The sequence below is a fragment of the Microcaecilia unicolor genome, chromosome 4, assembly GCF_901765095.1.
Source record: "Microcaecilia unicolor chromosome 4, aMicUni1.1, whole genome shotgun sequence".
In the NCBI taxonomy this organism is placed as follows: domain Eukaryota; kingdom Metazoa; phylum Chordata; class Amphibia; order Gymnophiona; family Siphonopidae; genus Microcaecilia; species Microcaecilia unicolor.
In genome coordinates, this window is record NC_044034.1 from 329,125,705 (window position 1) to 329,148,508 (window position 22,804).

The 22,804-nt window shown below is 42.5% G+C and overlaps 1 protein-coding gene across 2 annotated transcripts in view; it reads right to left on the reverse strand.

Moving 5' to 3' along the window:
* SLC18A1 (solute carrier family 18 member A1) overlaps positions 1-22,804 on the reverse strand; it is a 65,762-nt gene that overhangs the window by 4,355 nt on the left and 38,603 nt on the right. For both annotated transcript variants that reach the window (XM_030201969.1, XM_030201970.1), the window contains exons 7-13: positions 21,182-21,271; positions 18,733-18,776; positions 11,192-11,252; positions 10,526-10,621; positions 7,552-7,630; positions 4,182-4,233; positions 1,421-1,484 (exon numbers count right to left, since the gene is read on the reverse strand). In XM_030201969.1, coding sequence (XP_030057829.1) covers positions 1,421-1,484; positions 4,182-4,233; positions 7,552-7,630; positions 10,526-10,621; positions 11,192-11,252; positions 18,733-18,776; positions 21,182-21,271 — 486 coding nt within the window. The remainder of the gene's footprint in view (positions 1-1,420; positions 1,485-4,181; positions 4,234-7,551; positions 7,631-10,525; positions 10,622-11,191; positions 11,253-18,732; positions 18,777-21,181; positions 21,272-22,804) is intronic.

Sequence of the window (22,804 nt, forward strand, 5' to 3'; positions counted from 1 at the left end):
TAGATGTTTTTCAGCCATAATGGAACAAAACAAAACCACCCAAGACTAAAACTAAGACGTTTTGAGCTACACCTGTTTTTATAACGAATAAGGCACAAAAGGTTGCCCTAAATGACCAGATGACCACGGAGGGGAATCAGGGGTGACCTCCCCTTACCCCCCCAGTGGTTACTAACTCCCTCACACCCCCAAAAAATGTGATTTAAAACATTACTTGCCAGCCTCAGATGTTATACTCAGGTCCATTAGAACAGCATGCAGGTCCCTGGAGTAGTACCCACTGTACCCACATATAGGTGCCCCTTCACGGTGTACAGTTGGGGGTAGTGGGTTTCGGGTGGGTTTTTTTTTGGGGGGGGGGGGCTCAGCAGACAAGATAAGGGAGCAATGGTGAGATGTGTACCTGGGTGCATTTTATGAAGTCCACTGCAGTGCCCCCTAGGGTGCCCTATTGCTTTCCTGGGATGTCAGGGGGACCAGTCTACTAAAACTGCTGACTCCTCCTACATCCCAATGTCTTGATTTTGTGGGTTTTGTACTTGGATGTTTTTTGTTTAAAAATGAACCAAAAAACAAAACATCCAAATCACATAACCTTGTTCAAAACAGTATTTTTTTGGGAAAAAAAAAAAAGATAGACGTTTTTCTTCTTTGAAAATGACCTTCTTTGCTATTCAGATTTTGGACGTTTTTTGCGAAACATCCAAAGTCGGATTTAGATGTCATATCAAAAATGCCCTCTATATCAATCAAGTGGATCTAAGCAGTGTACAATCATTAATATAAAATTTAAAAGACAAGAACCCCAGCGTATTAAACAGGAAAGATGAACAATCAACCAAGATCAAACATACTAATTGCTCATAGTGTCACAGGTCATCCAACCAATCAAGTAGCTCCCATCTCCAAGACCCCAAAGGCAAGGTGGCAAAAATGCATCTTAAATTTAATTGCATATATGAGCAGGGATATCATTCCAGAGCTTGGGAAATATGAAGTGTAAGGCTGAATGCCTAGTGGTTTTAAGGTGGGCCTTATTAGGGTTTGGAAGCACAAGTTGGTGGGGGTCAAAGGGAAGGTGTATATGGAATAGTCAAAGCTGACAGATACAAAAGGGTGCCCAAGTAATAGATTTTATGGGCATTGGAAATGAATTGAAATTACACTTATTGGTTCAATGCAGATCATAAGAGTTGACCAGAAAGATACTGGGAGAGGTACCATTTCAATAATTTTAAATAATTTAAACTGATTCGGCACTATCCAGTATAGATTTAATGTGTACTATCATGTTAGACCTTGTTAACCCAATGAAGAACAGCATTCTGGTTTGGGTGCTGCCATCATCTGCAGACTTGAGTAAAGTTTCCCCAGGCATCAGCAAAACCTTCCAGCTTTATCTGTTGCCCATGGAACTTACCTATAGCAAAGCCAAGGCCAGCATTTGGGGCAATGAGTCCATAAATATCCCGAGCAAGGGGAACCTAGAGAGAGAAAAGGGAGAGATTTTAGCTCTTCAAAGCCAACTTCTGTTTCCCTCTGCCCATTCATCCAGCTCCATGTATCTTCAATAAATCAGCCTGTCCCAGGGCTTTTTCTGATGACATTCCATAGACAGTTTCATTTTGGCTTTATTTTCTTTATTGGCCTTAACATTATCAGACTCTTTCCTTCTTAATTAATTAACCAACCAACCAACCAACCAACCACCTTTATGAACAGATTCATCTAAAGCGGTGTACAGTAGACCCAGTTTAACATAAAATTTACAATTTTGTTAGCAATATAACGAGTAAAATGATGAAATATGAACAAATACAATAAATGAGGTAAACTTGGAAATAGGGCCTTATTCTATAAAGGTTATGTTCCTAAATTTACGCTCCTCCCAGGTGGAGGCTGGGGCGAGTCAGTGGACATGGAAATGAGGGGGAGGATAGGGGGCAAAAGAGAATCGCTGGACATGGAGGGGAGGGGAATCGCTGGACATGGAGGGGAATCACTGGACATGGAGTGGAGGGGAGAGAGGAGAGGAGAATCGCTGGACATGGATGGGAGGGGAGGACAGGGAAGAGAGGAGAATCATTCTGGACATGGATTGAATGGGATGGGAAGGCAGGGGAGAGAGGAGAATTGCTGGACATGGATGGGAGAGGAAGGCAGGGAATAGAGAATCGCTGGACATGGATAGGAGGGGAGGGAAGGGGAGAGAGGAGAATCGCTGGACATGGATAGGAGGGGAGGGCAGGAAAGAGAGAATTGCTGGACATGGATAGGAGGGGAGAGCAGGGGAGAGAGGAGAATTGCTGGACATGGAGGGGAGAGCAGATATGCTGGACATGGATGGGAGGGGAGGGCAGGGGAGAGAGGAGAATCGCTGGACATGGAAGGGAGGGGAGGGCAGGGGAGAATCGCTGGACATGGATGGGAGGGGAGGGCAGGGGAGAGAGGAGACATGCTGGTCATGGATGGGAGGGGAGGGCAGGGGAGAGAGGAGACATGCTGGACATGGATGGGAGGGGAGGGCAGGGGAGAGAGGAGACATACTGGACATGGATGTGAGGGGAGGTCAGTGAAGAGAGATTCACTGGACATGGATGAAAGGAGAGGGCAGGGGAGAGAAAAGAATTGGACATGGATGAGAGGGGAGGGAAGAGGAGAGAGGAGAATCACTGGACATGGATGGCAGGGGAGGACGAGGGATAGAGGAGAATCGCTGGACATGGGAGGGGAGGGAAGGGGAGAGAGGAGACATGCTGGACATGGATGGAGGGGAGCAAAGACAGGAAGGAGATGCACATGGATGGGAGGGGAGGGCAGGGGAGAGAGGAGAAATGCTGGAAATGGATGGAGAGGAGAGCAGGAGATAGAGGAGAATTGCTGGACATGGATGGATGGAGGAGTTGGCGGGGAGAGAGGAGAAATGCTGGACTTGGATGGAGGATAGGGGAGAAAGAATTATTGCTTTATATGGATACAGGGGAGGGAAGAGAGAGGAGAAATGCTGGACATGGATGGAGGGGAGGAGAGAGGAGAAGTGCTGGACATGGATGGAGGAGAGGAAAGAAAAAAGAAAATGCACATGGATGGAGATGAGGGAAAGGGAAGAGAGGAGAAAAACTACACATGGATGGAGAAAATAGGCAAAAGTTGGATCCACATTATACCTCCTCCAGTCAATTCCACGGAGGAGGACCCAGCTTTTACTTATGGATGCAGGGCAAGAAATGAAGAAGAAAGGTGGAAAGTAAAGAAATAAATAGAAAGGAAGCCCTAGAAACAGAGTTAAGAGAGCAGATAGAGAGCAGCAGAATCAGAGACTGGGACCAATATGGATAGAAAAACAAAGTCACCAGACAACAAAGGTAGAAAAAAATCATTTTAATTTCATTTTAGTGTTTGGAATAGGTCCAATTTGAGAATTTACATCTGCTGTCTTATTTTGCACTGGATATTCTGGAGCTGTAACAGCTTACGGAAATTATTTATAATGAAAAAAAAATCAAGTTTTTTTTTTCTCCTATACTAGTATAATATTTTCAATGATGTCTGTTTATATGCGCCATGGCTGGTATAAAGGGTGTGGCTAATGTGGATGTGGCTATCATAGGGGTGGAGCCATATGTGGTAACCCCACCCATAATGAGTACCAGCACCTTTTTTTCTACAAAAAAGCACTGATTATATATAGATAAAAGTATACATAGGTTCTCTTTTGAATAAGATGTGAGTGTCCCTGGGAGCACTGAGGATCCAGCAGGGGTAGGGGAGGGAACCTCTGGAGGAAGGACGAGTAGGGGGAGAGGGGAGGTTATAAGAAACAAGATTTCCTTTCTCAATAGCATATATTGTGATTAGACAATGGGATTAAGTATTAATGTTAAGCTTGTTGTTTGAGTAAATGTTTCTTTTCACAATAATTAAAAAAAATGTTCAAACCTTAAAAAATATACTTAGGTTTGCTCCCTGTGTCCTTTTTGTATGTGAGTATGGTGGCAAGGTTTGTACAGCTGGCTTTCTACATGTACAAATCTCAAATCGTATATAATCTCTCTTCCCCGTTGTCTGACCCATGTGCCTCTCCATCTCTCTTTCTGCTTTTCTGTAGCCTGTCTCTTTATTACTGTTGCTTATCTGTGTACATCCACAGTCATGTCTATTTGGGGTTTTGCTATACTTACACATATTAGGCTGATTCCCACCATGGTCATTCCGATCATGGAGCAGAGCCACCTGTAGTAAAGGAGCAAACACATGAAATGTCAGACCTGCAACAGCAGCAGTACATTAAGCATTCAATCACCCTTATTACCACATATACATTACGACAACTTTTGTGTTATCCACATAAAAGTGTGGGTGTTCAGAAACTTCCAGTGAGCTGTCAGCAGCGAGGTACTGTAAACAACTTGACAATGGCAAAAAGACAAAAGCATGGGCTGGAGTGAGCTTCAACAGTAACTCCAGTAGTTGGGAAGTAAACACAGTGTCAGGCACACTTCTATGCTCTGTGTCCCAAAACTGGCAGAAAGATCTTGATAGGCTGGCGTGGGCTTTGACGGCAACTCCAGTAGTTGGGAAGTAAGGACAGCATCGAGCAGACATCTATGCTCTGTGTCTTGAAAATGGAAAAGACAGATTAGGTTGGGCTGGTGTTGGCTATTTATAAATGACAATAGTTTGGACACATATGTAGGATGGAAGATGACAGGTTCAAAGGAGTAAGGTGTGCTTACTGTGCTGTTGTACTAAAACAGCAGGGGAAACACTGTTAAATTCCCTATTTCGTGTTGAGTCATTTTTAGTCTGAAACACCACAAAACCCAGTAATGTTTCATCAAGTTTTAGTCCTGTGATTTTGTTCTAGAGCCTGTTCCCTCTGCCTGAGAAAGTCCTATCTCAGCTGATAACTCTGCTCTACTACTACTACTTATCATTTCTATAGTGCTACAGGGCATACGCAGCACTGCTCTCCCACATTATACCAGACCCCCAGTGCAGGTTACCAGCTCCCTATATGCCTCTGGATTTCTCCTCACCTCACCACTCTTACTTTCCTGTACCCCAGGTCCTAATGGTGCATAGAGAGTGCTATTATGGGTTATGGAGCTGTTGGACCAAAGGTTACTGAGAATCATTTTTGCCCATTAGGGACACATGAGGGTAAGTGATGGGGGGAGAGAGAGCTTCTTCAGCAGGACATGATGATCTCTAGTGCACACTTAAATATTTTGACATATATCAAAATGAACTAATCCCCTCGCAATATGTGGGAGTTCACACAGTCATCATTAGCTCAAAAACTTCCCACAAAAGTTGTATATCTATGCGAGCAAGATTTAAATCAGAGTTTACTTAGCTTTTAAAGAAGCATCAATTCTTCATGTCATTCTTTTCCACAGCCAACAATGGCCAAAGTTTTGCAAACTTCATCAGGGCTCGTGGAATTCTTACTCCACTCCATGACAAAATTTGCACATCCTAATCCTTCCTTTGAAATGCCTCCGACAAGCCCCTTTGTGATTTGAACACACTTCTGACAGACTTCATAGAAAACATCTAAACATAGGTTTCAACAATACTGATTTGGACTTTTTTTTTGTGAGAAAAACATCCAAATGCTGCTTTATGCCACTTTTTAGACATTTTTCTCTTTCGAAAATGAGCCCCTGTAGTCACCCAAATAAAAAAGTTGATGGAAGGACTCGGCTGTATTTGATCAGTAGAGCTGCCAAGTTGCCCAGTTCCTGGAGGGAAATTTTTTGACCAGTTCACTTGTATCCCAAAACTGTGTGTGATTTGTAGCTCCTGATTTTACTCATTGAAATCAGTGCTACAGGTCCCAGAATACATCAGAATGAGGCTGTCAGAAATTCAGGTCTTTCCTACAGTCTCCCTCCTGGAACTGCTCTATATAGAACTTCAGAGACTTTTCTTGTGCATGTTCCTAACACTTTAAGTTCTGGGGAAAGTATTCTGGAATCCTTGTTTAAAAAAAATGTTTTTCCTTGTTGAATTCTTGGTATTACAATCTTGAATCCTTGTCTGAAATTCACTGTTACTATTATACTTTTTGAGGTGCCTTCACCTGCTCCAAATATTCCAAAATATGCGTCTTTAAGCTGTATTTCTTAGCCACCTGCTTCAAGATTCAAACTCCTGGTATTCCACTCTAGGTCATGGTGTAATAGGGCTGAGAATTGAAAGGGGATTGTTTCTTCCCCAACACAATACCTCTGATGTTCTCAGTAAGTGCTGGGAGGGGTGTGTGTGTGTTGGGGGGGGGGGGGGGTGTCAGCTGCTTCTTTGGGTGGGGATTTTGGTGGGGGTATGATACATTGCCTAATTTTAGTGCCTTGGGGGGGGGATGATGATGGGGGAGGGGGTCTGAGGTATGAGTGGTCATCGGGTTTCCAGTTGTGATTAGCGGGATTGGGGTGGTTTGTCACAAGCTGTTTGTTTGTGTGGGGCAGCAGCAGTAGACAAAAAAGCCTTGAAACAGAAATTTATAAAACAAAAACAAAAAAATGTAAATGACATAGGAAACTAAACAAAACATTTTTTTTTTTTTGCCTGCACAACTCTACTTGGTAGTTGAATATTTCTCAAAGGTAGATCAATAATGCTGCTTAAAACAAACTTGAGGGGGCACACAGTAATAGAAAACTGTCAACATTAGAATGGTCAAACACATTTGAGACTGAAAAAAAAGGATTCAATAGAGACGCTGGCTTTCTCATTCATGATCAGGTGTAAAACCTTTGAACTGTAAAGAGTTAGTGTCTCATCACAATCATGAGCAGCATCTAGAAAGCAAGCAGGCTTTCTCCACTGGCCCTGAAAGCCTTCCTGCAGCACTGTTTCACCCTCATGGAAGCAGGAAGTTGCATCACAGAAGGCGGGATGCAGCTGCAGGAAGGCTCTCTGAGGCAGCAGAGGAAGCCTGCCTGTATTGCAGACACTGCCCATGACTCAGGCAAGTGTAGAAAATGGCTGGAGGGGAAGGATGGAAGGGAGAGAGAGAAATGCTGGACCGCCAGGGGTGGGGAGGTCGAAGGTACAGCGTGAGATGGGATGCTGGGCCCATGGGAGGTGGGGAAAGGAGGGAAAAAGTAGCCCAGTGTAACCCGGGCATCATGGCTTGCGGCAGCTTTTGGTGCACCCTAGAGGCCAGTGTCCCCTGCCACGCTTACTGGGTTGCCCTGGTATGATTAAACATTTTAATGATACAGAAAATTAATGTGTTAATCACATTAGTTAATGCAACTAATCCACAGCCCCAAATAAAAGTTTGTTTACTTCCAATTGGTGAATGGTATTAGAGAAGAAACTGAAGACTGCCCTGGGCTAAAAGATCTTGCAGGAAATGCACAGGCCTAAAGACTTTCATTTTCAGAGTCAGAAATGATTCCTAACAATAAATTGTTGGGAAGACCTCTCTTCCCACACCTAGGAAAGATGCTTCTCCTGCTGTTATTCTTTTGTGCACATTGGTAACGGTGGTGGGGGGGGGGGGGGGGGGGGGGGGGAGGGGCACTCAGATACACTTACCTGCCTATTTTGGAAGCCAGAACTCCAAATAGGTTGGTGCCAATGAGGTAGGAGATACTTGCTGGCAGAAAGCCTATGCCTGGAAATGATGGATAGAGAACCTCAGATCAGACACCTCCTGAGATTGTGACCCTGCCTCTGGCTTGGGATTCAGCTGTATGATGAAAATTGCAAAATGCCAGTACTGCAAGCACTCTAGTTCTGTGGCGTCTTTTTACAATTAGAGTGCACCGACTCATAATTAACTTTCCTGTTTCAGAGCGTGAACCCTGAGGCAGATGGGTGCTTCCTGTCGAAACACGGCCCCCTGTCAGGTCTGATGTTTGAGTGGTGCCCAATAAAGATTTGTATATGATCCATCTGTCTGCAAGTGACTCCTTGGTCCACCCCTACATCTGGTTTGGATTGTACATATGTACCCACATACTTTATAAAATGTGCGTAAGTCACAATTCTGCTCGAACTATGCTCCCACGAACACCAATAATTATGTGCCATCTAATTTTTTTTTAAATATACACATAAACAACTGTGTAAATTTTTAAAGGTTTTTTTCTGCATGTAAAACAAGCTTTACACATGGATAAACCTTTATATGATTACCCAATGAGGGTAATTGTATAACAGGGCCCATAGGTTGGGTCTATTTTATGGTTTATTTATATTCCTCCTTAAGGACAAGGCAGATTACACAATATAACATACATAATCAAACAATATCAACAGTCAATATAAAACACTGCACAATATCACAAAAATAAGACATACGTGGGCCGATGACTTTGATAAAATAGTCCCAGGGAAAGTAGGTGTGCACATTCCCACCTGTTTCACCTAATTTATAAATACATGCACAGTTCCATACAAGTGTGCAAATCATATACATCCCGATATTTGTATAAACATGCACATCACCACCATATAAATGTGCACTTATGAAACATGTACGTACACTATAATCGAAGTATATATACAAAACAAACATAACTAAACACATAAACTGAAATACAATCTGATGTAAGAATGAAAAAAATTCTGATAGGACTTGAACCTAGGGCCTACGTATTCTGGTGTCCCTTAGCCCTCGGGTAGGCACGGTGAAATGAAGCAGGTATAACTAAAAAGGTCCTGTAGGAAGCATCCAGCAGAGGCTAGGATGCTTGATCCTTAGGATTACATAAATGTTGCTAGAAACCAGGAAATTGTTCTCAGCAACCTGACAGCTGGGCACTTAGCAGGAGGAACCTGGACCAAGAGGTCTATAGGCCTCTGTAGGGGAGTAAGAGCTCTCTCTATATGTCCTGAGTGTAGAATGTATGCTTGAACAGCTGTGAATAAAGATCAGTGATGGATTTGTAAAGAAGAAGGAATATATTCTTTTCATGTTTATACATTTACCTTGTGGGGGAAAATGTAAAGTGCCAAGATGGTAAATATTATATCAAATAGAAAATAAACTTGGAAAAGGACTGGTGAGATTGGGAGATGCAGGACTTTTGGCAGATATATTTACACTTATTTCAAAGCAGATACCAAATGTGCATGCTGAGAATGATGATACCTTGTTCCCATGACTGGCACCATAGGCAGAGGAATGGGGTAGGCTACTGCAGCCATGGCTCCACCTATCATTTTCCTAATACAGTATCAGCAGCTAGAGAGCTTGGAGGTAGGGATGGAGTTTGATTTGTTTGTCCCTCTCCAATCAAAAAGGAGTTCAGCTGCCCCTGGCTCAGAAATTTTCAAAGGGAAACCCTATGCAGGGTTTAAAATTGCCCAGTAAGGTACACTCAAAGGGTAATTTTCAGAGTGCACATGCTGCTTACAGGTCAGTGGATACTTTATACCCACCAACATGCAAGCTGATTTCTAAAGGAAAACTCCCCACAGGGTTCTGCCTTTGAAAATCCAATAGGCTGCGATGCTGAGTGGGATTTTTTAAACCATACATTGTGCAAAGTATATGGGCTAAACAATGTATGGAGATTTCAAAATAAAATTGAACAAACTCTCTGCCCTCTTTTCCTACAGAGAAGGGAGGGAATTTTCAAAAGAGGATTTTTTTTCCTTTGAAAATTGCCCCCTCAATTTACACATATACAACATGCACATGAAATATATTTATAAACACACACACAATCCCTTTCCATGGACCATTACTAATGGACATGCTGTAACCTCAGCAAAAGAACAGCATTATTCACGTACAAGAATGAGCTTATTGGGACAACAGTCAGGGCCCACTTAGGGCATTATGTGTATTGATCCTGCTACATTATCGGATTTAACTGCTGATTGCTGCTCCCAGGCTACTCTTCGGTGTCTGCTCTACAAGCACCTCCGGTCCTCCACTAACCGTTACTCTTAATCAAATTCAGTTTGTTTATTCAGGAGGCAGAAAATGTCCTTTTCTTATCAGATTTAAAAGTCAGTGACTAATTAACAAATATTCCTCTTTCCATTTCCCTAAACTGGTCTTTATTTAGCATCAGATGTTCCTTTTGGAGCTAGAGGCCAGTGAAAGAGAATCTACCATTTTGGATCTTTGACATAAGATGTTCCACAAAATGACTTTGCTTGGGTTTGTCACACAGATACTTGTATTGGGTGGGTGGGGGATTTGCTGAAAGACATCTACATAACAAGGTTTCAGATAAGACTTCTCCTGGACATGTGTTATTAGTCTCTCATGCAAGACACATGAATTAATGCATCTCATTCCATACGGGGCTTCTCATGCACTATCTCAGCTAGGTACTCATATGGGCTCCTCCCTTCCCTTCATCTTTTTATGCAGGTGACCTGCCTGCAGAGTCTCACCTACAAGGGGCTCCTTGACATAGATATGGATACCATACTATACCATATACCACCACTTCAGTTCCTTCATTCCTCTGGATAATCAACATCATCCTCATCTCAATATTTTATGATTCCACTGCTCTTCAGTGATGGAGAGTAACATAGGACATACCCAGCTGCCAGTTTGGCGAACACATGGTTTCCATCATCCAGATGGGTAGCGTGGGTTCTAGCATAGCTACTCCCATATTTGCAAAGCAGATGCTCCCTTCAAGATAAATGAAAATTATTTAGAGACGGATGGATAACATCATTATTTGAATTCTTACATCAAATGTACCATGCATGGTGTGGGGTTGGCCACAGTTCTGATAATCCTCAGTCCTCAGTTTTGTCCCAGTAATTCACCCTCTGTCAGATCACAGCAAACGTTAGTGTTGTCCCTTAGTTATAGAGCAGACTCTTATACATTGACAAAGTTGTTCCTGTGATACCTGAACAACGTCTTTCAAATAATGTTTCTCTACATATGTAGATGCTATCAATTCTTATGTAAGCTTGACTTTGCTCCTGCCAGCTATAGCTACAATATCTAAATGAGTCTCTCACCAAACAGTGTGTCATGGCATGGGACAGCCATCATTACTGATTTATTAGCCGTATAGGGTTGTGGAGACTGCATTCTCCTCTGTTGGCCACAAATGCTCTCCCTCTTGGTGCCCTCCAGTGCTCTAACAGTCTCTCTCTTGTTTTATCCTAAATTCCCTTTAATTTTCTAGATCTCACTCACCTTAAGCTAAACCCAACAATGACCATAAATCAAACGGGATAAGCTCACCTGCAGCAACGAGGATGTATGGATCACGCAGTAAGGTGAGGAGAGGTGTTCCTTTGATAGTCTGCTCAAAGCACAAAGAAGGGAGAAGGGCTTATGAAGTGTTTAGCGCATCATGGAATAAGTCACACTTGCACATCAGAATTATCCAGTGCAACTTTTCCTGCTCTTGCTGTTATTCCTGAATCACAAATATTAATTTTAATCCAATTCAAACCACAGTATCATCTACTATGGCTTCCTTTGGCTATGTACTAGATACTGTCTGTCATAGTCTCAGCACAGAAACCCAGCAGATCATGTGTGAGACATCACGTGCTGCACCTGAGTCCTGTGAGATCCTTGGTCCCTTCCTCATTACACTTTCTTGTAGGAGAGGTGCTTCTGCATTGGAAGTGGCTACCAGCTTCTACACATAGGTCTTTTGATAAAAACAGGCAAAATTACTATAGCCAGCTGGATCGGTGTCCAGCTCCCACCTGCACCTCAACTTCCAAAAACAGTTAAGTCAACACATTGCAAACTCTTCCTCTTTCCCATGGCCATTATTGTGGAAATACAGTCAGTGGACAAGTTGCAGGTGATATGTTTTTACCATAAACTTTTTCAATAAATAAAATTGGACTACTTTAATATAAAGGGTAGTGGATTTGATATACTGCCTTTCAGTGATATAACCAAAGTAGTTGGCATTTATTATATGCAGGTACTTCCTCTGTCTCTAGTAGGCTCACAATCTAAGTTTTTGTGCCTGGGCAATATAGGATTATTGGTGACTTGCCCTATCTCACAAGGGGATTTAACCCAGCTCCCTAGCTTCTCAGCCCACTGCACTAACCATTAGGCTACTCCTGCACTGAAATATATCTTTGAGAAGCTTCAAAAGTTACCTTACTCAATTTTATGACACACCACACCAAAACAGCCTGAAGTGTGTTATAGAATAAAATAACAATCAATTAGTTTTCCCTTTCATACATTTACTTAATTACAAAACAATATTACTAACATTTAAAAGGTTTTTCAAAAGCAGACCTTCAATTTTCTCTTAACATTAACAAAAGAGGGTGCAACTCCAGGTCAGTGAAGAAATAATGCATTTACCTTGAGTTTAAATAGTACAAACTCACCTAGGTCTTAGGTTGTCTTTTTGTTGGTATAGCTCAGTGAAACAAGGTGGGGAATAGGTGAGAAAGCCAATGTCTTTATTGAGTCTTTGTCAGTCTCAAAACGGTTCACTATTCTAATTTTGAAGTGTTCCCATTCCCATGTGCCTCTGACATTTTTCTTAAGCAGTGACATTGTAAGTTTGTTCATGAAAGTGATCTTCTTTTGAGAGATATTTTCTCAGTGTTTAGAGGTGACATTCTGCCGTTCCTTCAAACTGTATAAAATTTAGCTCTATTCTGACCTGGAGGAATTCTTCAGAAACTGGGTTTAAAGATTCATTTCACAAAAGAGAGGAAACTTTTAATGCAGTGGATTACAGATCACTACTAATGCTAATCATTCCTTTAGCGCTACTAGATGTATGCAGTGCTGTACATATTATGTGCAGCTACTTTCTCTGTCTCCAGAAGGCTCACAATCAAAGATTTTGCACCTGGGGCAATGGAGGGTTAAGTAACTTGCTCAAGGTCACAAGGAGCTGTAGTGGGAATTGAACCCAGGTTGCAAGCCTGACTGTACTACCCACTAGGCTACTCCTCCAGTCCACACCTACTTTACCCCTCTAGCTGGACATAATCATAAATAGATACCTATATAGATAAACTTTTGGCATAGGATAAAAGCACAGATCTCCAATAAAAAGAAGAAACTCTTACACAATTGTTCTGGATGGAAAGAGCTGCAATTAAAAATCTACAGATCAATAGTAACATCACCATCAAATCAGCAGAAAAAGGAGAGGTTGTAGTGATTATGAGAAATACTTAGAAGATGGGTATAGACCATGTCAGTGGTTCTCAAACCTGGTCCTGGAGGCACCCCAAACAGTCAGGTCTTTTGGATATCCACAATGAATATTCATGAGAGATATTTGCATGCACTGCCTCCACTGCATGCAAATCTCTGTCATGAATATTCATTGTGTAACTGCTTGCCCTGGGGTTTGTAGCATGGAATGTTGACATGATTTGGGTTTCTGCCAGGTACTTGTGACCTGCATAGCCACTATTGGAAATAGGATACTGGGCTAGATGGACCATTGATCTGACCCAGTATGGCTACTCTTACGTTCTTATGTTCATCTCTCTATTGCGACGTTTTACATGTGTCATAAGATATATAAACCTGAGCATCCTGGCAGATTGATTATATCTGGTATTGGCACAGTCACAGAGAAAATATCTGGACTAATGGAATAGATCCTGATATCCTGGCTATCTTCTGCTGAATAACACCGGTTAGCGGCTAGCCAGATACATCGGCCAATATAATCGGCTATCCACCAATTTTTCAGCCCCACTTTAGCAGCTATATTTGACTGCTTGAATACATGTAATATCTTTGGCAAGTTTGAAAGTAACTGGCTAAGGCCCTGATGCACAGAAGTCCCTGGAAACAAACATGTGCCTTGAGATCCTCAGTAAAAGTTACCAAGTTGAAAATACTAAGTGATTCCCAAAGGGAATCGCATGCAAATGAGCTGCTCTGACTTTCAGAGAGCAGCTCAAGCCAGCGCATGCGTAGGACAGTCAGTCATTAAGTGTGGCTGCTATGCGCATGCCCAGAATGCCTCTACAGCGTTTCACAGCTTTCATACACGCATACAAGCTGGGTGTATGAAAGCCGTGTGTAGGTTTTTTTTTTCAAAACTTATTACAGGTTGGTGGGACTATACTCCAGAGAGAAGCTTGAAACATATTCCTCCTCTTTGTCTTGTAGTTGGTGAGCACTAGCCAATCTTGAAACAAAAGTGTCAAGCATAGTTGGTAAGGGTAGGGATGACAAAGTTGCCATGCAGTGGAGATGAGGGAGGCACGCTAAAGTGATGGTACTTGGGGGTACCTATACATATTGGATTGGAGACTTGGCTGGCACATGCAGCTTTCCCTGGTTCTCAGGAGGGAGGGAGGGAGCACACTACAGAGATGAGGCAAAACAGAGCATGCAAGAGGTAGCACAAGTCGTGATATCTCCAGTGACCACAGACTGAGATCGTGGGGTTAGACAAGAATCTACAGCTTTTTCTACTGGCCAGCAGTCCTGAAGAGGACAAGAGGAGTCATGAACCTCCACTAGAGCCTCCATGCAGCCAGAGCTCAGCTAAAGATGTCAGCAGCAGCTAGGGAAGGAGACAGAGCTGCAGCTGCAGGGCACGCACAGGGAGGATAACGCAGCAGTGAACCACAGTACCTGCTTATTATTGTCAAAATGTTGGGGTTTTGTTTAACGGAAGTCAGAATTGGGCCATTTCTTTAACCAGCCTAGCACTATGACTGCTCCTTACCTCCCGTTAAAATTTGCTCATAAAATGTTGGGGCAGCATTCTGAGCATCACTCGGGAATGGCTGTGCATCGGTCGGAATGCACATCTACATACTAATCAGCTCATTTAAATAATTTTGCATACGACTCTTGTTGGCTGTTACCTCGAATGGAAACGAGCCCGCAGAACCCTTTTGTGCATTTCTTGCTGAAGACCATGCTTGGTAGACCAGCTGGAACCAGTCAAAAATGCATGTTGCTGGCCTGTTAAGTTTTGTGCATCGGGGCCTCAGTCTGCATATCTACTTATCTGGTTATCTTCAAACTGCTAAAAATAAGCTGATTAGTCAACGTCGGCAGTGATGTACCAAGGGGGGGTGGTGGGGGTGGTCCACCCGGGTGCACGCCGCTGGGGGGTGCCACGGTGCGCGCCTGCTCCGAGTTTGCTAAACTTCGTCGCTCGTTCGCTGCAGCTCCCTCTGCCCCGGAACAGGTTACTTCCTGTTCCGGGGCAGAGGGAGCTGCAGTGAAGCGAAGTTTAGCGAACTCGGAGCAGGCGCGCATCGCGGCACCCCCCCCCCCAGCGGCGTGCACCCGGGGGGGGTGTCATTTCGCCTGAGGGGGGGGAAGGTGTAATTTAGTGGGGGGGGTGCGCTGCACCTGGGGGGGGCGCATCGGCGCTCTGGCCCAGGTGCCATCCAGGCCAGGAACGCCACTGAACGCCAGTCACCAGAAATAGCCTTGCATTGAATATCCAAGTTTAGCACTGACCACAGGAATTAGCTGTTCTTCCTCCTGTGGTCAAAATATCAGCCCCCATAGCTTCTAACAGGATACTACAGATTTTTGAAACAAGTTAAAGAACATCAAGCATCTACTGCCCGACACGCTTCTTATCACAGTGGATATGGAATCATTGTATAGCAACATGCCCCATGCAGATGACATAGCAGCATGTTGCAAACTTCAAAAGACAACGTCTCCATAACATGAATCCACTGCCTAGACTGTTGCAAAACTAACTGCATTCATCCCAACCCACAATGATTTCAGCTTAAATAATGACATCTATTTACAGATATGGAAACCGGTATATGGGCACAAGGATAGCATCACAATATAGAAATCTTTTCAGGTAAGAATTGAAGGAGGCATTCTTAAATAGTTACTACAACAAACATTTTATATATTTATGTATTTAAAACATTTTTATTATGCCTACAACTAGGCAGGTCACAATTCAACATACACAATAAAAGTTAATAACAAACACATTATTAGAAAAAGTAATATATTACTCAAACGAAAATAAAGGCATTAACTCCAAGCATGTTTAAACAAATAGGTCTTCAGTAATTTACCAAATTGAACCCTACTGCTGCACAATCTCAAATAACCTGGTAGTTTGTTCCAAATCTGTGGACCTGCTCTCGAAAAAGCAGAATTCTAAATGTTGGCATATGTTACAGATTGCATTTTACATTTGCCAATAACTTCTCTGACTGCAAAGATCTTACTGGCTGATACTCTTAAATCACCTCTTTAAGGTATCGAGAAACACAATCAGAGTATAATGTTATATGTGCTATATGATATCTTCATAATTTGGACTGAATGAGAAGATAATCTTAATCATATACACAACTCTTTCAAAGCATCCCACAATCAAACTCAAAATGGCTTGTTCCATAGAAAATGACTAGTCTCAATCTGCAATGGTCACTTTACAAATATCAATGTACAGGGAACCAGCTGACAGACGCAACTATCTTGTATCGCTCCAATTTCCACCTTGCACATACAGAGTATACCAATGCAGTTGCTTTCACCCACAAGACAGAAATAAAAACCTTATAGCTTTAATAGAATTATTTAAATAAAAGGGCTACCATCTCAGAATCATCTCCAAGAAAACTGCATCCTCACTCAAAACACCTAGGGAAAACCTACTGTAATACAAAGAAAGGAAAATCATGGAACATTTATCAATTATAGTTACATATAATCCAGAACTAGAAAACCTACAAAATATTATTAAAGATGTTCAACCATATTTCTGGAGGATGACGCAGTAAAATAAATATTTCCCTCCCCCACCCCCACACACAAATTCCACCAACCACCTAACCTGAAATAAAAACATATATAAAGAGTAAACTGAAAAAGGAATCTCAAATAGAAGAAACTGATACAAATCAATGCAAAACAACACACTGCAAGTTATACAAGCTCATATCACATGACCCTACTGCTACTCATGCTTCTCTATGTATGTAGTAAACTTCTTTCAATAAATTTAAATCTCTGCTAAAAGCATTTCATTTCTCTTTACCTTTTCAGACCTCAAGACTAATGCTTTTTCTAAACTACGTTTTTCTTTATATGGCCGTTTTTACCAGTGGCTCAAAGAGGGGCATTTTAGAAAGGAAATCCAACTCAGAATACGGACATTCAAGTCAGAACATCATAAATGGACATCCATCTCGCATGTATTTTAGACCAGCCTGTTCTAAAATGCATGTGACATGGATATCCATGTGCTGGAAATGCCCTGCATGAACATCCAACTTACAAACTGAAATGTTCAAATTATGAACGAAGAAAACAAGGAACATGGACCTCTGTGTGATAGCACAGGAACATTAATTTTATAAAACAGCAACATGGGTATTCATGGTTAAGGTAGTGGGTTAAGATTCAGGGGCCCAGGTTCAAATCCCAGTACAGCTGTTTGTGATTTTTTTTTTTTTAATTGTGAGCCCTCCAGGAACAGAAAAATACTTACTCTACTTGAATGTACTCCATTAGCCTTTAGGTTTGCAGGTATCTTATATATTCAGGTACAAAAAGAAAGAGTTGAATTTCACAGTTAAAAAAAAATAAGTGTTGACATAAGCTTTGAACATAGGTTTCTTGGTTCACAGTCCACTACACTAACCATTACACTACTCCTCAGATCTATATAGTGCTCTGTTAAGCATGTCCATAATACCTGAAGCTGTTATAGAACCTGGTATACCTTGCTCATTTCACATTCAGGGGAGAGGGAGGGAGACAGTAACCACTGAGAGATTAAGGAAGTGTTGTGCCTTAATCCTTCCACTGTACAACTGCTTGATCAGAGGACCTTTCTGTAACCTGGATGCGACAAGTACCAGTTCTAAATACGGACATCCATCTTTTCAGACATGGACGTCCCTTCCTCTTCTGTGATCGGCGTTGGATATCCATTCCTTAGTCCCTCCCTAGTCCCACCCAAGAAATGCCCAGACCATGCCCCCTTGCTATATGGATGTACTGCAGTGTTGGACGTCCATATCCTGCCTTTGAAAAATTGGAATTTGGATGTCCATACAATATGGATGTTTAAATGGCACAGTTTTCAGACTTTGAAAACAAGGATAGAGCTTCTAAAATAACCACCAAAGTGAACTAGAGTTGTTACACTCTCTTCATATATTGTAACCTTTCCTCTTCCTTCTTCCTCTCTTGTATATATCTAGGCCCCTGTTTACAAAACTGCACTAGCGGCTGCTGTACGACTATGCCAATACTGCCCATTCAAAGTGACCTCAGCACATGGGAAAGCCCTGCACTGGTGCTTCTACAGGCCACTTTTTAACGCCGCTTAGTAAATGGACTCCATAGAGTCTTTGAATTTAAAGTGATACTTTCTCATCAACTCTGTCAACTCCGCCCCCCCCCCCCGACTGTCTTTCAATGAACTGTATTAACATATGCAGACAACCTAAACCCTAGATAAGTTTGTACTATTTAAATGCAATGAGTAACTGCATTGTTTCTTCACTGATCAGATGAAGAGAGGATAAAATCTAGTCAAAGATACAGTCCGTGAAATTAGTCCAATAAAAAGGCATCATCTGCAATTGGGTTGTTGACCCTTATTTCCACACATTCAAGTGGAATAACATGGCAATCACCATTCTCTGTCCATGGAGATACTGAAATTAATGTCTTCTCCTCCATAAATTTGTCTATTTAGCTTTTGGCTTCTCTTTCTGCGTTGCCTTTCCCTCAACTTCAGGACCCTCAAGAAAAGAGTGTTACACATGACTGCACACTAGTGCCAATTACTGGACATTTGGGCTCACCTCGGGAGAGATCTTGGAAGGCTGAAGAATGCACAGCTGTAATGCTGAGAGGAACCAAGAGGAATGCATCATTACTGAGTTGTTACTAACAATGAATTTTGTAGACCATTAATAACTTTGTACTCTTCCTTGCTCGTTCTATGGTACATCTCCTAACATTAGGCGCCTACAGCATGTGGAATTTATAGAATACTAGTGATTGATGCACGCTCAATGCTGTCTTATAACTTATGTGCATAACTGCCTTAGCACGTAAATTCAAGGGGGTGTTCACAGGGGAAAGAGCATGGGTAGGGCATTGGTGTGTCTCCCACTTCCGTGCATATATTACAGATTACATGGGCTCTCAGAGTTGCTTGTGCATGTGTTGCAATGTTCTTCTGCACATAAATATTGGTGGTATCAGGAGCATTGTAGCAGTGCACATGGTAATCCTCATACATTATGGGGGCAATTCTATGAAGGGCGCCAAGATGCAGCATGCTAAATGCTAATTCTATAATGGCATCTGGGCACCCAGATTTCATTATAGAATACTAGTGTAAATCAGACTTTACACACCAACATTTAGGGGTGCCCACTTATGCCATATCAATAGCAGGCATAAATGCACATGCGTAAATGAGGCACCTTAGCACACAAATTCCAGTATTCTGTAAGTTACACATGCGTATCCCCCTTCTATTTATGCACGAAGCAAGCTGTCTAATGACGTTATAGGTGCCGATATTCAGACCATGGGAGGTAGCCGGGCTGCCTCTCACTTTCAGCTCTGAGTCCAGATATTCAATGCCGGAACATTTCCAGTGACTGGCAATGAATATCCGGGTGAATTTTGGCTGGTTTAAATTTAACCAGCCAAGCCGATACTGAGCATTGGCCAGTTAAGTTTAAACCAGCCAAAGATATTCCAGCTATTTTGGCGGCTTAATTTGGCTGCCAAACTTAGCCGGCAATATGCTGAATATCGGTGGATAGCTGATTATATCACACAATATAACTGGCTATACGCTAGAGGCTAGATTCTATATATGGCACCTTAAAATCTGCATGGGAAAAAAATATACCTAGGCGTATTCTCTAACGCATGCCTAAATTTTTTAGAATAGGCTTAAATTTCCACATCTGTTGGATGTTTCTGAACACGATAGCTTTTCAAATATAACAACGGGTAATAATACACCTTATACAACAAACGATATTTCTCAACCAAGTGCTTCCAACAGACGACTCCTGAAGCAGGCCATTGTGGCCGAAACACGACTTGTGTCAAGTCATTGGAGGTTTTAATAAACTTCTTGCATATCTTGAACATTGTCTAGCTTCAACTTCTTTGTCGCCTTTGCTGTGTTTGATGTATATGCATGTACTTTACACACAAAACAGCACCCAGAAGAACAAGTCTCCATAGAAAGCACCAAGCACAGCAACACAGAGGAGAAAGCAAAGACTAGAAATAATTGGTGCCGGCAATCTTTACGGTTCTAGATGACTCAACATGAGCTGTGTTTCAGCAATAGTGCCTGCATTGGGAGTGTCTGAAAACTTGAAACACAACAATTCAAACTGGCATATAATTAATTATTCAACTGACACAAATGCAATTATGACCCAATGGTATATGAGCAGCGTAAATAAAAATTTTTAAAAATTGCTCCCGCAGGTCATATCCAATTGCAGCATACTCCTTCCATAAAATTGGAAAAAAAACCATGTCGAGTCATCTAGAAGCGTAATAAAGGATTGCTGTCACCAATTATTTCTTGTCAATACTTTACGCACAAACATGCATGCCTGTTCCCAAATATGAATAATTGTCTATGGCTCAAATCTATGTGTGATTTCTGCTACTTTGACCCTAGTATTTTATAAAGATACATAGGTATCTCACATGGCTTTAGAGAATGGGTGCTTACTTGACCTTCACACATAGGTGACCTGTTATAAAATAATCCTCTCTAAATCTGTCCTTATCTGTATTATGATGAAGATTATTCACCATTTTCATAGCTGTCCACTGGACCAGCTCCAACCAGTTTGTGTCCTTTGGAAGATGGGATCTTCAGACTTATGCAAAAATGCAAAGAATTAAACTATACTCATAGACGCTGGACTCTGTGGTACTAAACTCCTACATCTCTTGGCCATCATGCTGGAGGAAGTTTCTGATTTTGAGTAACTAATTGGGGGTAGTTTGGAAATTTCAGAGGATGATGCCACAGAAGTCCCTAGACATTTGTGACAGGGTAAAGAGGGTGAGTATCTTCCTTTGTGGTTGTTACCCTTATAGTGGATGAAGGCTGAGCATCACTCCATTTTCTTATTGAAGATGCATGCATTTCTGTTTCTTATTCAGGAAGAGACTGTCCACTGTGCATTCTGTAGTGGACACTCAAGAGAGGGTTAACACCCTGTAGAACAAGAAGGCACAAGAGAGATTCCCACTCACCTCCATCCAGCAGAGCCAAGAATGCCAGAATGAGGAAGGGAGCTGTTTTCCCAACGAAGTCGTACATGACGCTTCCAAAAGGAGCACCAACTGAAAAACACAGAACATCAGTTTGAGCATTCACGTACAGCACTTAGGGGTCCTTTTACTAAGCAGCGGTAAGCCCACCTCAGGCTTACTGTGTGCCAATCTGGAGCTACCACTGGCCCAAGGCAGGTGCCGGCGATAGTTCCACCCCCAGCATGCGGCATTTCTGGCACTAGTGGAAATATTCAAAAAATATTTCCACAGGGGGTTACCCAGTGGTAATCGGACAACGCCATATGCTACCTGGTTACCACTGAGTTAGCGTGGGAGCCCTTACTGCCACCTCAGTGGGTGGCAGTAAGTGCTCCTCCCCCACATGGCCACACAATACGAGCAATCTTATCACACGGCCATGTCTTTTTTCGACCTTCTTACTCACTGTGGGAAAAAGGGGCTCACCACGAGGCAAAAATGGCTTCCACTGCTAGCGCAGGGTCCTTTTTACTGCAACTTAATAAAAGGGCCCCTTAGAGGCTTCTTAGGTATAAAAAGCTGAGCTCCTAAATTTATGCTTCTAAGTTAGGCTCCTAAATTTGTCCCCTATTTTCAGCCAAACTTATAAGTTTTCAGCTGAAAGTTCATCTTAAGTTAGGAGCGTCTGTTTTATCGGGCAAGTGTAATGGTAATGGTGCCCGCATCACCTTTTCCGGTGTGGAGGGATCATTCTTAGGCCTCTTCGGAGTGGATTGAGCTGCAGATGAGCTGCAATTTTTAGTTGATCTATGCGCCATATGTATTAGTTATATAATTTTTAGAGTCATATCTTAAAGATGAGCCAGTTAAGCTGTTATAATCAACAATTTAAGTAAGTGCTGGTGGGAGAGTGAACTCTATGTGTTCATGCTGGAAGGTGTCATGTGATCTTCTGCACTATATTCTGATGATATTTGCTGATGGGCAAGCCCAAGGGCAGAGTTTGGATGGAGTATGCAAATATGCATGTAACTTATAGAGGGACCCTTTTACTAAGGTGTGCTAATAGATTTAGCTTGTGCTAATGAGTAACGTGCACTAAATGATAAGATGCCCATTATGTTCCTATGGGTGTCTTGTCGTTCCTATGGGTGCCTTATCAGATTTAGTGCTTGCAATGGCGTTCCTAGGGGGGCTGACACCTGGAGCGGATCGCCGATGCGCCCCACCCCCCGGGTGCAGCGCCGCCCCCCCCCCCCCGTGAAAGAACCCCCCCCGGGTACATGCCGCTGGGGGGGTGCCGCGTGCGTCTGTCTTTCGTTCATTTCATGCTCCCTCTGCCCTGGAACAGGAAGTAACCTGTTCTGGGACAGAGGGAGCATGGAACGAACAAAGGACAGGCACACGCGGCACCCCCCCCCAGCGGCATGCACCCGGGGCGGACCGCACCCACCCACCCCCCAGGAACGTCACTGAGTGCTTGCTAATCATTATTGCATGCTAAATTTGTTAGTGCACCTTAGTAAAAGGACCCCAGAATATGCAATTAACATGCATTCTGACTATCATCTGAGTGTGGGCATTTGCATCAAGTGTATGTGATCATGCCTTTATGCTGATAAT